The sequence below is a fragment of the Aulonocara stuartgranti genome (assembly GCF_965226115.1).
Source record: "Aulonocara stuartgranti genome assembly, chromosome: 11".
NCBI lineage: Eukaryota > Metazoa > Chordata > Actinopteri > Cichliformes > Cichlidae > Aulonocara > Aulonocara stuartgranti.
In genome coordinates, this window is record NC_138947.1 from 8,923,973 (window position 1) to 8,939,536 (window position 15,564).

The window sequence follows — 15,564 nt, forward strand, 5'->3', positions numbered from 1 at the left end:
ATATGCAAATATCTCACATCATACTGCTAATACAGCATGTGAACGGGATGTCTTTGGTGTTTCTTGAACACAGGCATTTGAAGGCTTAAAGTGCTTTTTTTCATTATTCTTTGACAATCCCCTTTTCAATTGTGGATATTTCATTTTGAAGCCAAACCACTTGTCCTTGCTGGTTATTTTGTCTATTAATGGGGGTGAAGAGCAGCAATGGCTCTCTCTGTGTTATGACGGAGCGTTAAAGTGGATGACTCAGTTTCTCCTCATCAGTGTGGCAACTGCAGATTCTGATTGAAACCAGCAGCCCACTCAGCCTGCTGCACCACACTGTGTGTTTGCAGGTCTGCTGATCTTGGTTGTAGAGAAAGGAGCAGTACTTTGACTGTAAATCTGAAAGACAGGAAGGCAGTTTGAGAATAAGATGGGAATGTACAGGATTTAGATAAGGGATGAAGGAAGAGAGGAGTAAATTTGCAGATAAAAGGATGCTTTCTTGTGATGTGACTGATGCACTGATTCAAGACAAGTCTGCATCCAGTTGGCAGGTGAATAATGGGAGCAAATCCAGAGGTGAAAATCTGACAAAATCTCACAGGTCTGGATTTATTCCCTAATAACTGGGCAATATGAAGCACACGTTGTGATGCATTACTATGATTATATAAACCACGACCATGTCGTCAAGTTTTTGCCCACAGGGGATCGTCTAGATTGTCTTGGGCGTTATTCTAATATTGTAATGTATTAGGGTGTTTACTGGTGCTGTGGGAATCTCATACAGATCGTCTCGGTTTGAACAGATGTCAGGACTTAACAAGCACATTGCTGGCTGTTGAGAGGATGCTGTGCTAGACTTGGAGTGGAAAATCTAACCCAGTTGAAAGAGAAGTACTGAGATTGTTTGGAGGAAGGCGAGCACAAAGAAGGAGAGGTAGTCAGCAAGAAAGTTCACGCTTTGCTTAATGGATGTGATTTGTTTTGACTGTCTCAGTGGTGAGCAACAAAACCTGTCCAACATGTCTTCCAGTCCCATTAGCTGGATGGGGCTCTGTGAAAGACTGTGGAGGGTTGATACTGAAGGGTTTGCAGCCGCTTATCAAATGCTTCAAGGTTGAGGTGAGGCAGTAGGGGATCCTGCAGAATGTATTTTGCTGAAATTAAAATGTTATGTGTGATGTACACAGATGCATTGATATGCTAATTATTTCCTCACCTCATTGATTAAACGTCAAGTCACATCAGAGGGACACAACAAGGCAGTCTTTGTGAAACAGGGCATACTAGAAATGTGTTGATGGGAACTTAAGAGGATGTCGTTTCATTCGTGCTGCATAGCTTTCTGACATTTATTTTCTTTGGATTATTACTTGCTAGAGTCTGTGTCTAGAGGCGTTAGGATTAGGAGAGCTGCTCCTGTTATAGTTTTTTCTTAAGGATAGTAGTTAAGTTGTCATGTTTAATATGACACTATGTAATACCATATAACTGGCTTCAGGAAGCTTCATGGAAATCTCTTGACAAACATAATCTCTGATAGCAGTGGTTATAATGTTATGTAATTTGAAACAAGAGAAAAAAAGTTTAGGGTAGTGACTCATAGATGTCCCCACATTTCTTGTCAACTTATCTTCTTTCCTTCCCTTTTTCTCTTTTTATCATCCTCCCTCTCTGCCTCACTGGTGTGAATTGCTTTTGGCAAGCAATGCAGGCGCACACGGGATGGTGATGAGAGATGAAGTCAAATTTATGGATGGGTGGATTGAAAGAGAGGGATTTGGGTTTTCTGGGAGAGGGGTTGGGGCAGCAGAGGAAGCTGCTGCAAGGTCAAAGCCATCTGGTCTTGTTTTGACCACCTGGGACTCTGTGTGCGTGTGTATGTGCATGTGTATGTTATTGCATAACAACTATTGCAAGCATGTCACTGAGCAGCTCTGACAGAGTTTTTTGTAGATGGGAGGATTTCCTTTTGTACTTTTGGCAATGACTCAATAGGAGCAAACAGGTGTGTTTGTGTCTGTGCTTTTCGCTAACCTTTCTACAGAAATGCAGAACAGAAATTACAAACAAGAGAAGCGGACTTTTATTTTAATATTTATGTTACCGTACACGTTGGACTGTAATTTGTAACTGTTATTGTATGAAGAAGTATAGGAAATCATTACAAGTGCTTTAACTGACTTGGAAAATGTGACTAGAGAAACTGAACATGAACTACTTTTGTAAAAGAGGTAGGTATACCAAATCTGACATATCTCCGCCCCCCCCAAATACCTTCCCTTTAGCATAAATGACTTGACCATCAAGTAGCATCTGGCGCATCAGCAATGCCAATAGCAATACCAACATAAATGACTACATATACCTTAACAGCATCAGCACATGACTCCTCAAGTGTCCTTATTCAAGCCTTGTTTGTAGCTGATAACTAGCTTTGTTATCTGAGCCAATTTGGAAGAGTGAAGAGATGCAGAGAGGCATCTAAAATGCACACTAACGAGATGTTATTACTTGAGGAAGCAGCAAACACTGTGTACAGTTCACTCATGACTGAGCCCCTTAGTCACATTTTAGGCTGCTGTAGTTACTTCTGTGGGCACGCTTTCACAGAGGGATGACACTATGCACTGCTAACATTACCTTCGCTCACATAAATAGACATGGAGCAGTCCCTCTCTTCCCTACAACATTGGACTCTTGTCACAAATGCATTACCCATCAGGCTCTCTTCTTGCACAGGATGGGCTCTGCCTGTAACCCAGTAAAAATGAAAGTAGAGGTAGTGAAATTAGGTGAGTTTAAATACCTGGGGTCAACCATGCAAAGCAAAAGGGAGTACACAAGAGAGGTAAGTAGAAGCGAGTGCAGGCAGGGTGGAGTTTTATACTAGATTCCAAATATATAATTATATTCTGAATTATGTTCAAATTTCAAAGAAATCCACTGTTTAAAAAAACAACAACACTTTTATAGAGAGAGATTTTAAGCTATTCTTGCTTTCATCCTGTCACCGTGTGAAGTGCAGGAAGTGATGCTTTCATCAACATAGCAACTTTTGCGGATCATTCTTTGTTGCAGAAACTTATTAAATTTATTTAACTGTATTAAAAAAAAAAAAAAAGCTCTTAACTGTTAGCCCTGTCAGGTGGTACAAATCTGTCTAAAAAGCAAACCCCGGTTAAAACTTGTCCCTTTGAACACATGACAGCAGCCATCTATCTACCCCTGTTCATATCTGGGTTAAATTGCACGTGTCAGACCGTGAAGTGGACATCAGAGGCTTAGGTTTCCTCCCTGCTGCTGAAGTCATCCGTTTAGCCCCAAAGCTCTCACATTTATCTAGGCCAGTCACAGTTCGTTCCCCCTCTCCTGGTATAAACAGCAACATCAGATAGATGGCTGAGGTTAGTCAGGCGTACAGAGACATAAAGGATATCATGTTTACAGCATTCTTGCACTCTTCAGTCGGCATCTTTAATAGATGCCATTGTCCCAGATTGTGCTTCTCCTTTAGAGAAAATTAATTGCCAGGCTTGATGGAGCGGCACAGATAAAATAATCAGATTTCCTGGAAAGCTGGCTGAATCAGGTCACTTTGAAAACAGATTCTGTCTCGTGCATTCCCAAACCTTTTTTCTTGGATGGAAAACAAACTGATTTGTGGTTTGTGTGGATCTTCTCCTACATTAGTCTGGGTACACAAGTGTTGCTCTTACAATGTTTCTCATGAATGTGTTTTTAAAAGGCATATTCCTGCTCAAGTAAAGAAACAAACACCCACATTAAACATGAGCAAATGTGTTATTTCAACAGACTGTGAAATCTGGGCATGTCTTACTTTCAATTTCTGTGGGTTGCTGTGAAGGTCAGTGTAAAGTCTTTATCATAAAGGCTCATTTTATACAACTTTGTCCTTTGACAACTGTGACTGATGATCACATTTGTTCTTTCTCTATGTCCTCTCATCCTTCTATGTTCTTCACCTGTTGGAGTTTGACTGATTTACAGATTCTCACACACAAATGGGCTCCATCCATTTCTTTTTTTTAACATCTATTTTACTTGGGTCGTCTTGGTAAGATTACATTTCTCATGATCCTGCATTCATCCTTTTTTTTTCATTATTTTCCTTGTAATCACAAGTAAATCAAGTTTTCTTATTTTAAAAGGGACTTGGATAATTGAAGCAGCTGTTAAAACAAATTGCACTTGTCTCAAACAGAGGGGCATACATGACATCACAGATCTGTCAGAAGTCTTGCATTACTTACATGTTGGATTCCCTCTGGAGGCTTCAATCTCTGAACATTTCATAGGGAGTGATTAAAGAGTGATTAAAATATGAAGTAGAAGAGCAAATGGTTGGAAGAAAGAGGAAGAGATAAGTGATGATTTTTGCAGAGGTGCAGGGTGAGGAGAGATGGGGATTAAGCATGGTGTGTTGGGAAAGACGTAAAAAGAGGCAGACAAAGTCCTAAATGTGGCTAGCAAGAGAGATTAAGTTGACTATAGGAAGTGACAGATTGGAAGAGAAAGGAAGGATAGCCATTGCTGAAGATTTGGTAAAGGGTCTGATGGTGGGAGAGAGCTCAGTGGATGTAGATGGAAGGAGACAAATGGATAGCAATGACAGGAAGGAGTAATGGTAGAACAATGGGGGGGGGGGGGGAAGAGGCTGATGCAGAAAGAGAAATGGGTAGAAATGCTGGAAGGATAGCCAAAGGCGCCAAAACTACCGGACCAGAATTAGAGGAATGAGACACTTCAGGTTATTTATTATTGTCATGCAGTTGTCAAAGCGTTGTCATAGACTGCATAAAGGTTGAAGGCAACCTCTTATCTCAGTAATCAGAGAGTAGTCAGTTATAAAATGCATGCATTTTATAGAAGTGAGAGCAACACTCTAATGTTCTTTTTTTTTTTTTTTTTAATGTTTAACTGTACTCATGTGGGCGTAACTTGCTGGTTCAGGTGCACACATGCTTTTGGCTTTGTAGCATTCAGCAGTGAGAGCATGCATATTAATGAGGGTGTTTTGTTTTTGCTTTGTTTTATCTCTTCTCCGCTTTCTGCTTCACCTTTTGCCTTTCTTCCAAGCACTCCCCTCTCTCTCTTTCATCCTTCTCTCTCTTGGTTGCTTATGAGTGTTGCCTTTGAACTCTGGCTTGGTGATGACAGCACTGGCGTTTTACTTGCTTGTAGTTGACATGTTGACACCGCAAAGGGAAGAAAAACTTGGATAAAGGGAGAAAAACAGGCCTTTATTTCTGTGTTGTCACATGTTTTGTTGTTTGTTGGGATTTGACTGTCTGAGATGTTCTTGAAAACTCAACCATTTAAAAACATGAACACATTTCTTGCTTTGACAACAATTTGCAGAGAAGAGGAGTCTATCGATCCCCTGTTGAAGCTGAATGAGGAGAAGTTTTGGATTTTAAGTTTGGTGTGTACTGAGATGGCATCTTTAGTTCCTTTTCAGCTTCAAAAATGACCTTCTGATTTAATTCTTACTAAAGCAGACCAAGCAGAGAGTAGTGCTGACAGAATGGGGAGGTGAGCGCAGGAGGTAGATGGAGATGGAGTGAGCACGTGCCTGAAGGGTTTCTTGTGGGCAACGTGAGAACAGAGGAGGTGGTAGTGAGGGAACGTGAGAAAAGGAAAAAAAAGTGGTGCTGAAAGGTGATAATCGGTGAGGAGGTGACAGATGGAGAGACGACTTTAGCATTCTTTTTCTCAAATGTGAAGTTTGACTCAGAACTAAAAACTGTGACCGTGAAATTTACAGAAACCCAGTTCTGCTGTCTGTTTCGCAGTAGTGAGCATGCAAACATCAGCTTGAAAGATGCAGTCTGGTCCAATAAACAGTCTGTATGATTTCATAAATTTGCTCATTAATTGTGTCATATGGTGGAAATACATGTGTTGATGCAACTGGACAAAACATCAGTGATGTTTCTGGAATCAAATGTTGACGTATTCTATATTTACAGTGATGCTTTTTACTAACAGTCTTTTCTATGAGCTACAGATCGAGATTGTTTGGTAGAGATGGACGGACAGCTGATGTTGGCATACTAATATCGTCTCTGTGTAAATATTTTCCTTTTTTAATCATTTTACCACAGTGAGCATCTTCCTTTGTCCTGCCTACAAAGAGGAAAGCCAAAGACGTCTTGGCTTCTCCCTAGAATAATTACCAAGACTGCATAATCCCTTCAAAGAACCATCCTCAGCCAAGAAAAATACAGGCTTTTTACGTTTGTTTGTTTGTTTGTTTGTTTGTTTGTGGTGTTTTATTAGTGTTAAACTTCTCGTCATCAGTTGATCCTCCACTGAGATGCTTCCTAGTATGGGAACCCATCGACTGGTCTACCTGGCAATTTACCAAGAGTGTATGGTTCCTGACTTCCTGTTCAAATGCAGATCAATTTAAAGAAGTAAATCCAAGCATTATTTGCTCCCTACTTGGATTGTTACCAGCAGCAGCCAAAGCTGCAGGTTTCATTTGTCCCTGATGAAAAAAGAAAATCAGAAAGCTCCACAAAATAGTGTCGTTTGCTTTTGGATTGTAGAGATCTGTTACATAAAGATATCTGTTTATAGATATCTGCTTCTTTTTACCTTATGCAAGACTTGAATGCAGATGTAATTTGCATACATTAGCAAATTGAGTTTCATAAAGATCCTTAGACACACAACAGGATCAACTTATGATGACAAGCAGAGTGGCTGCAAAAGTAGGACCTTTCTGCTGGATGAGCAAAAACAAACTGATAAATCATCTGAATATTTAAATACTGATGTCACAAGAGACGACAACGTAAGAGGCATAACTGTAACTCATGCTCTCTGTAGTCTTCAGACAGTCTCGAACACAAAGCTGACCTCATGACAGCAACAAGGCAGAAGCTGTTTGGACTCTGCTGTCGTGGCATGTTGATGACCGTCGATAATGAAATTACAGTGAGCATGTGGTGATGTCAGAGTGTTTGCAGACTAGAGTTTGACTGAGAAAGCTGAGGCAAGACAGATGCTGTGTTTGTGAGTTAAACTCTGAAAGCTAACACATTCCTGGAATTTTTCAGTGAACTTCATCATTAAGACAATTTAAAGGAAACAATAAACAAATGTTCATATATATTATTAAATATAAGTGTGGCTGTGGAATAATCCTAGGCAAACAATCAGGTGTTTAAAGACAGTCAGCACGGTAAGGCATTGTTGTCTTAAGAAAAGATTGTCTTGGGTATACGCGACTGGCTTTACTGACTTTCAGACTGACCTATATTTACTGTGTTTCACAGAAACACAAATTTCTGTCCACAGCTTTTTAACTTCAACACTTGGCTCATTTAGCTTATTTTACGTGCAGTCTCTTTGAGTGCAACCAAAGACTTTCACTTAAAAGATTGTCGTATCTTTCTGATCTGCAGTGTCTTTTTGCTTGCAGTGGGCGTGTCCTCTGGATACAGTTGTCTTGTGTTGGAAGAACGGCTCAGCTGCGAGTTTCCAGTCATTACGAGTACAGCATTTTGTTTATGTTGTACATTGTGGTTCCTGTTAAAGTGAAGATAAAGTGTGACTTCACAGCAGCTGTCTTTTATATACAGCCTATGGGTGAAATATAGACTTGCAACAAAGTTTGTACAGCAACTAAGTTGATATAAACTGGGTCAGTGGAAACAACAGCTGATCTTATATTCAGCAAAGCGTTTTCAGCTGAATGTTTTCTTTCTGAGGGATCTGTCGTTCTGCAGCGTTTTACATTTGCGTCTTCTTGCTGAGCTCTTCTTATTAATCTGAGCATTTCTTTCAAAACTTAAGAAAAAATGACAAGGTAAGCAGTGCTTCTTATTTCTGTCTCAGAGCGATGAAGGGAGTACTGCAGCACATCAGTGGTGACTCATAACATTCACATTACATACTGTACTTCATATGCACACCATGCACTCTTACAGTTATTCAGAAACTTCTTATTCTGGATTAGAGTGCTGTCGGCTTGAACTTTCATATGAGAAGATTAGCTGAGTGCACACTCTAACTCGATGGGTGTGCATCTTCTTTGGCAAACTTGTACTCTTTGGTTTTGTCACTTCCTTTTTCTGGTGTGGTTTTAATGCAACCAAAGAGTTTTAAATACGACGTTATTAATACTTCGTTCAGTCAAACACTCTGAGCCTAACAAAGTAACACTAATCTGGGTGTTCTAGTCATTTTCGAAGACTTTGTTTCAGGACAGATGGGTGGGACATTTATTTGGAGCGTTCTAAAGTAGCAGACACAGTATTTTTTTTATTTTTTCTATTTTATTAATATATCTTAAATATCAGTGCAGCACTGATTTGAAATTATTTGGTTTAAGGTGGATTTGGTACCCTACAGATCATTTTGAGGCGTCTCCTTGACTTTCCCTAATAACAACGAGCAGTAGACAAATCCTTTAAAGGTAACGAGGCCATTGTAAAGTTACCATTAAAAAATCGTCCATAGTCAGATTTGTAGCCAAGGGGTCTGCATTTTGTATTTTATGTTAGTGTTTTTATGTACCCAAATGGCTCAAGGATAAAAGAGTATGTCCTTCAAAAGTGTCTGAAAGTCTGCTTTCAACATTTCATCCATGAAATGTGGACTTTTCAGGCGTTCCCTTAAAAAGGATTCATCTTGTGTGTGTCATGTTTCTGTATCTCTTGCTCAAACAGTGGCATCCCTCATGTAGCTGTTGTGTAGATAAACTAGCTGGAGAGAAATGGAGTGTTGCAGTGTCAAGGCTGCAGCAGCTCTGAGCCTTTATTGTCTCTCTGTATAGCTTTTATTGGCCTGCATAGCACTGAGTTAAATGCTGCTGCTGCTGATGTGTTCAGGCAGAGCTGACAGCAGCTGATAAGACCGGCAGAAAGCAGAGGACACAGACGGGCTTTCAGCCTCACCAGATTAGAGTCAAAATGTCTCAAACTTCTGTCCATTGACACAGAAAATTATGTAGACTGTTCATACATCAGTTTTATTCACAGGTAGAGACTGATATTTCTGAATACATGAACTCAGTATTATTTTTATGATCCGGCTGATTTTACCGTTTTTCTTCCAATTTTTAAAATGTATCGATACTATCTTTTGCTCAGTCTTCTATAACAGTAAACTGAATATCTGTTGGTTGTTTGGTCAGCTAACTGATTTGTATGTGCTCACTTCACTGCATTTTAGATGAGAAATCCTTTTAAATAATAAAATATGATAATAAATTTATATTATCGGGAATAATTTTCAGAAGAATTTCCAAAAATTCTCTCAGCAGGATGCGAAACAGATTGAAGGACACTGGTAAAGATGTTCACTGCTCTGAGTTTCTAACATAAAACTAAACATTTACTGCTGACAGTGATAACTGATGTGCTGTCTAGTGTCCAGCTCGGCTCCTGTGTGCCTTCACCAGTCACATGAACTGATTTAATGTGACACACAGACCTTGTCAAACCACTGCAGCGTTTATCCACAAGAAGCACATGTTGCACCGATTGTGGATTCACACTCATGCACACTGTGAACATGGTAACAGTCTTATCTTGTTTGTAACAGCAGTTTGTAGTCTCAGCTGTACAACTTTGCCTGGATGTTTCCGACGCAACAGAGAGCTGTGTTGTTGTTGGAGTTAGTTACTATTATTTTTTTATTTATTTTTTTACACATAAAATATGAAGCAATGCACAAAACATCAGATATGCCTCAAAGCTTGTTTTTAATAATTGCTGCTAGGTGTAGGCTGAAGGTATTCTTTGGGGTTCTTCTTTTTCTACATTGTTTTTCTTTCTTGGACACATTTGACTGTATTTAAGTTGGTTTTTTTGGGACTGGGGAGGGGCTTAGTGCTTAGTGGTCATCTTGCCACTTCTCACATTCAATTGAATTTTACTTCTATAGCGTCAAATTACATCAGCAGTTGCCTTAAGGTACTTTTATACAAACCCTGCAAAACTAACTAAAAGATAACAAACACATTTTCTCTTAAAAAAAAAAATTGGTGTCTGAGATTTTTTTTTTTTTTTTTTTTTTTTTTTAAACAGTGTAAATAGATTGGTGTTTATATGAAATTACAATACTTTAGAAATTCAGAAGAACTAAAGGTTTATTTTATTTTAAAATTAGGTTCTCCTGATTTTAACTCAACAAAAACACATCTTAAAAATCTAAAGGGCCTGGTAGTTACAGCTGTTGCTGAAGAGAAGAAAACAAATTGGTAACTTTTTTTGAAACAGACGAGTGCTTGTGTTACAGCTGAAGTTTCGTAACTCAATTTTTCTAAATCAATATTATGTTTATTATTAAATTAAAGCTGCTAACAAACACACATAGAAATGTAGTGTGTTTTGTAAATGAAGTTAATATTGCCACCAGGTGATCAACTTGTTTGACCCCTGACTTGACTGGCCTGGGTGCTTCTAGCTCTTACTGGCAACGGGGCAGTTGTAAAGCTCTGTAGCCATAGAGGCAATGTATGTTGATTGTTTTCCTCAGGAAGCAACAAGCACAAGTTTATTATGGCACCAAGAAAACATTTATAGGACATGGGTAATTGTAAGAGTTGCTCAGAGAACATGAAAACTGTGTCAATAAAACCTTAAAATCTGCTAAAGTCAGTTGAAACCAAAAAACAAGAATTTAAAAACTGTATCCAATCTTTCCATCTCCCAGGCCCAGCTGGAGGCCCAGAAGGCCACCCAGGACTTTCAGAGAGCCACTGAGGTTCTGCAGGCAGCAAAGGAAACCATCTCCCTGGCCGAGCAGAGGCTCCTGGAGGAGGACAGCCGGCAGTTTGACTCCGCCTGGCAGGAGATGCTGAACCATGCCACCCAGCGGGTGAGGAGGGGGAAAAGTGGGAATCTCTTCTTCAAAAACTGAATATTATTTTGGGTTTATTTGCTAGTTTTCTGTCAACAGGAAAAATAACACTTAAACTAAATTAACTTATTGTTAATGGTCCATCTACACCAGTTATGATGCCCACTGATTATGGAGCGCTGCAACCTGCAAAATCTTTTTTTGTATTTTTCATTTATGCAAATATTTCATAAAATGTGGAAGGAAAAAAAACAGGGTTCGTGGACCATTTCTAAGGTACTGAACCGAAATATTGGATGACACTGAATTCTGATTGGCTGTTGCAGGTTATGGAGGCAGAGCACACAAAGACGAAAAGTGAGCTGGTCCATAAAGAGACAGCAGCAAAATACACAGCAGCGACTGGACGCATGAAGCAGCTGGAGAAAAAACTCAAACGCACCATCAACAAGTCAAAGTAAGAGCTGAGCAGAATTTAATGGCACCTTAACTTATCTACTTCTGTTTGGGGAGTTTTAGAGCCACTGTTTGGGGTGAAAAAGGCAATAATATATTGCTACATTCATTTTTTTTTTTGCTTCTGAAATTGTTATTTGTCAAATAAGTGATCTCAAAGCTTTTTAACACATTTACAAATCAAACAAATTAACTTCAGTTGAAAGAAAAATTATCGCATTTTATCGTTTTGCCCATTGTGCATGAACCTAACAGATTCGTGAGCAAAAATTAGATGCAGGGACGCGTCCAGAATTTTTTCGTAGGGGTGGCCATACTTCCAGTTTTAATATGCTGTTGTCAAATATAGGCTACTTGAAAAATATGGCAGAAAATAATGATATGCCTGGTTAATTTCCTGTTATTATAGTTGATATGACTGAAAATGAGTACATATGAAAACCATATAACAAACAAATTCTAAAGCAGACTGTGTGAGCCAAATGTTCAGCATCCTGTTTTTGTTTTTTTTAGTCATGACCATAGAGTCTCATTTATGGTCACACTAGAGAACTAAAACTTTCAAGATATTGGGCAGATTTTCTGCAGTCAGTTGTCATGTATGCCATGTGGAAAACAGAACCACAACACGAGACTGTAGCTGCTATTTTAGTGTTTGATGAGTTGAAATATCTTGCATATAGAACCTCAAATTAAACAATGGAAATTATGTAATAACAACAGATCTGCTCCTCCAAACGCAGCTGTTCAAACCTGCTTTGTTTTGCTTCAGTTTTCTGTAAAAGCATCACTGGCAGGTTACACTTCTTTCCATGCAGAAACTCTGTGACGTAGAGAAACTTTCATTTCCAGCCGCACTGAACGTGTTTCTTTTAATATTAATACAAAAGTCAGGTGTTAAAGGGGAAGTCTGGCTAAATGTAGCACAGTCATGGGTTCTATGGTATCACATGATAAAGGTTGCAGCTGGCAATATGGAATGATTGAAATGTTGCTCAGAATGGCCAGAAATCCCCCTTATTTTACCCTAAAACGAAATAATTTCTCAAGGGGAAAGATTTATTTATTTATTTATTTTTTAAACCAGTGCTGCAGTTTGGCAGATGGCTGTTTAGCTTCAGTTCAAAATATGAAGGGGAAAAAAATTACAAATGATCCAACAGAGTTAAGCTCCACACATTTTAATGTGAATGTTACATTCAAAATATCTATTACTGAAAAATGCAATCGATAGAAGTAATTTGCCCTTAATATACTAGAACTGCCTCATAACACATATACCTCATAACTTAAGGGTATCCAAGAAAACTGTAAAAAGGCCTTTTCAGGTTTTTGCAAATGAAAAAAACCTTTTAAACACAAGTTTTTATTTACCTTCAAAAAATTACTTAATTTCATCCAATGATACATATGAGCCTTACAAACTTAAATTCTCTGCCATTAAAACCACACAGATGAGAGCTGCTGCTTATACTAACATGCTGCAAACACCTTTGGAGTTTAGTTTGCTGTGTAGGAAAAAGTACATTTGAGCTTCGAGGCTTCAACCTCAAAACTTTAGTTGAAGAATTGCAAAGTTGCATAAGCTCCCCCTTAAGTCTCATATCTTATCATTCAGAGAGGCTGTTTTTGTCTGTGTCAGCCTCCAACTCCCACTCTCTCTCTCACTGTATTTCATTCAATTCTGCAATATGTGAATTTGCATTTGAGGCATCTTCTTCTGCACAAAGATCTAGAAGAGGAAGGACCATCTACTACCAAGAGCAGTTTTTGTACTTTTTGTAGGGAAGTGTACCTTTTGTAAGCCACACTTCCTTTCTCATCACTGCAATTCAAACATTGATTTGAAGTATTTGTTAGAGAAATCACTAGCACATAGTTTCACTTAACTTTTTCTAGTCTCTGTTTGTCTGTAATTTAGGTTTAGATGAATTTCTGGTAATTCCAAAAGTTTCACAACTGTTTTATTGGGGTTTTTTGTAACCGTTATAAACCTTTTGTCCCATTCACCCTCCCTATTTATGACTGAATAGGCAGCAACAACTACTCAAAAACCACCAAAGAAGGAAGAAAAGAGTAAACTCTCACCATCTCTCATCCATTTTGCTTGACAGACACAAGTACTTGTTGAATTTTAGATCCAGAGTTTGCTTACAAGACAGAACCATCAGATTTACATTCAGTCGAGTTTCCCAAAACAATTATCTGGTTCCCACGTGAACACTGAAACTTTGCTTGCTGTAATTGTTTCTCTTGGGCATACTGGCTATGAAATCCATGATCTGTGTTTGGTGCTTTACATTCCACAGTTTATCAAAAGATAGCATGGGGCTTTATCAGTGGCTAATTCCCAGAATTAAAGACAATAGTCTACAACGTTTCCCCGTTTATCACGATGTGCATACTGTAACTCGCAGCAGGAACGGTGCAGAATTACAGAGGAACTCAAATACAGATACTCCACTTAACTCATTACTAACACAAAGGCAGGCTTGTGCATTTAGTTCTCCACCATTTGCACTTTCACTCAGTATAAGTTATTTTTCTCTAATACATGCTGACAATATTTTATGTAATCATTTTACATAAAATCAAGAATCTGAGTACCTATCAAAATGAGCATACGCATAAAAAATAAAGGTTGATATTTGCTCTGTTGTTGATGTTTACCCTAAACGGCACCAAAAAGAGCTGCTGCAATCTTTTTTGGTAGAGTTTAAAACAATGTCTTTCTTGTCACACGATCTAGTCGTTGTTGCTCGATCAGTGAAGTCCCAGCTCCGATTATTAAAGCTGGAATCTTCTAACTGAATTATCAGCTGCAGCCTTGCCGTGTGTTGCCTCAGCAGGGTGTTAATCCATTTTGCATCGTTCGCTCATCCAACATCACAGCCCCCTTTATCTCCCTTTCCTTTGCTGGGTTGCCATGGTGATGATGTGGGTACCGGTCTTTTCTAGGTTAGTCTGTTTTTCCCCCCACGTTCTGTCTGTCCTGACCTCTGCTCCTCCTCCTCCTTCACAGGCCCTACTTTGAGATGAAGGCGAAGTACTATCTGCAGCTAGAGGTATGTGACCCACTGTTGTGCTTTTACAAACCACTTACCACCTCTGTTCTGTTTTATTGTTTCTTTAGACACTGTCAGATCCTAATACAGGGTTAAACAGCTTGACCAGAAACTGCAGTGACTTTTTCTTCTTTTTAATTGAATGTAGATCAACCTGTGCTTGAGGGTTTAATCAGATTAAAGCTGTTTATTCCCAAACTTGATTAGAAACCACAGCTGTTAGCATTGTTAGAGAGAAAGTGCATCATGCTTTGTTTTATGCCATCTAATTAGCATGAGACACTGCATCAGTAATGTTGATTTTTGTCTTCTGCAGGACATGGAGGAAACTACATTTTTGCATTTAAATATATTAAACTTTCATGAGGTGGTTCTAAAATGTTTGTGTGTTTCTCCTTTGGAGAGGACAGCAGCTGTAGTCAGCTCTAATTCTAGTCGACAGCAGAATACAAAGCTTCCACCTCTGAGCATCAAAGATCTGAATTGTCAGACCTTCCTTAGCACAGAGAAACACTCCAAACTGACCCAAAATCGCCTGTTTATTTTTCCCCCAGAACCTGAAGAAGACTGTGGATGAGAGGCAGGTCAAGCTGTTTCAGGCAAAAGGCGAATACAAGACAGCTCTCAAGAACCTGGAGATGATTTCCGATGAGATCCATGAGCGACGGCGTACCTCTGCCATGGGCCCCCGGGGACGCGGCGTTGGCGCAGAGGGGAGCAGCATTTCTGGGGACGACATCTCCAACTTTAAGATGGACTCTGACGGAGTGTCCAGTGAGTACAAAAACAGTCTTCTTGTCCTTCACTTCATCTCATGAGTCTGTCAAAGATGCTGGTTATGTGGACTCACTGCAAATGTTGAACTGCATGTCTCTGCACACTTCAGCACGACTCAAATGATTCTCTGGACACTTCAGATGATTCAAAGGCTAATTAGTAAAGGTTAAACGTTTCCATGTTTTTGCTCTGTCGATCCGTGCAGCATCAGCTGCTCACTTTGGTGCCTCTCTAAATGTCAGCGATTGCTGTAATGAGATTTCGTTGCAGTCTTGTTGCCATTTAGCAGCACTTAGTGTTAAAGACAACTGAGAAACTTTGAAAACATGGCAGACAAGGAAATCACACCTCTTATGTGTTAATAAGCATGCTCTATCAGAGGGTATCTGTGGGATGCAATAACTGTCTATTTAGCAAAATCTAACTCTTACTCTAA

At 39.2% G+C, this 15,564-nt stretch overlaps 1 protein-coding gene across 1 annotated transcript in view; it reads left to right on the forward strand.

Moving 5' to 3' along the window:
* Positions 1-15,564, forward strand: part of sh3bp5b (SH3-domain binding protein 5b (BTK-associated)) — a 30,001-nt gene that overhangs the window by 11,011 nt on the left and 3,426 nt on the right. The window contains exons 4-7 of the mRNA XM_082550617.1: positions 10,684-10,848; positions 11,157-11,287; positions 14,309-14,351; positions 14,906-15,125. Of these exons, the coding sequence (XP_082406743.1) occupies positions 10,684-10,848; positions 11,157-11,287; positions 14,309-14,351; positions 14,906-15,125 (559 nt within the window). The remainder of the gene's footprint in view (positions 1-10,683; positions 10,849-11,156; positions 11,288-14,308; positions 14,352-14,905; positions 15,126-15,564) is intronic.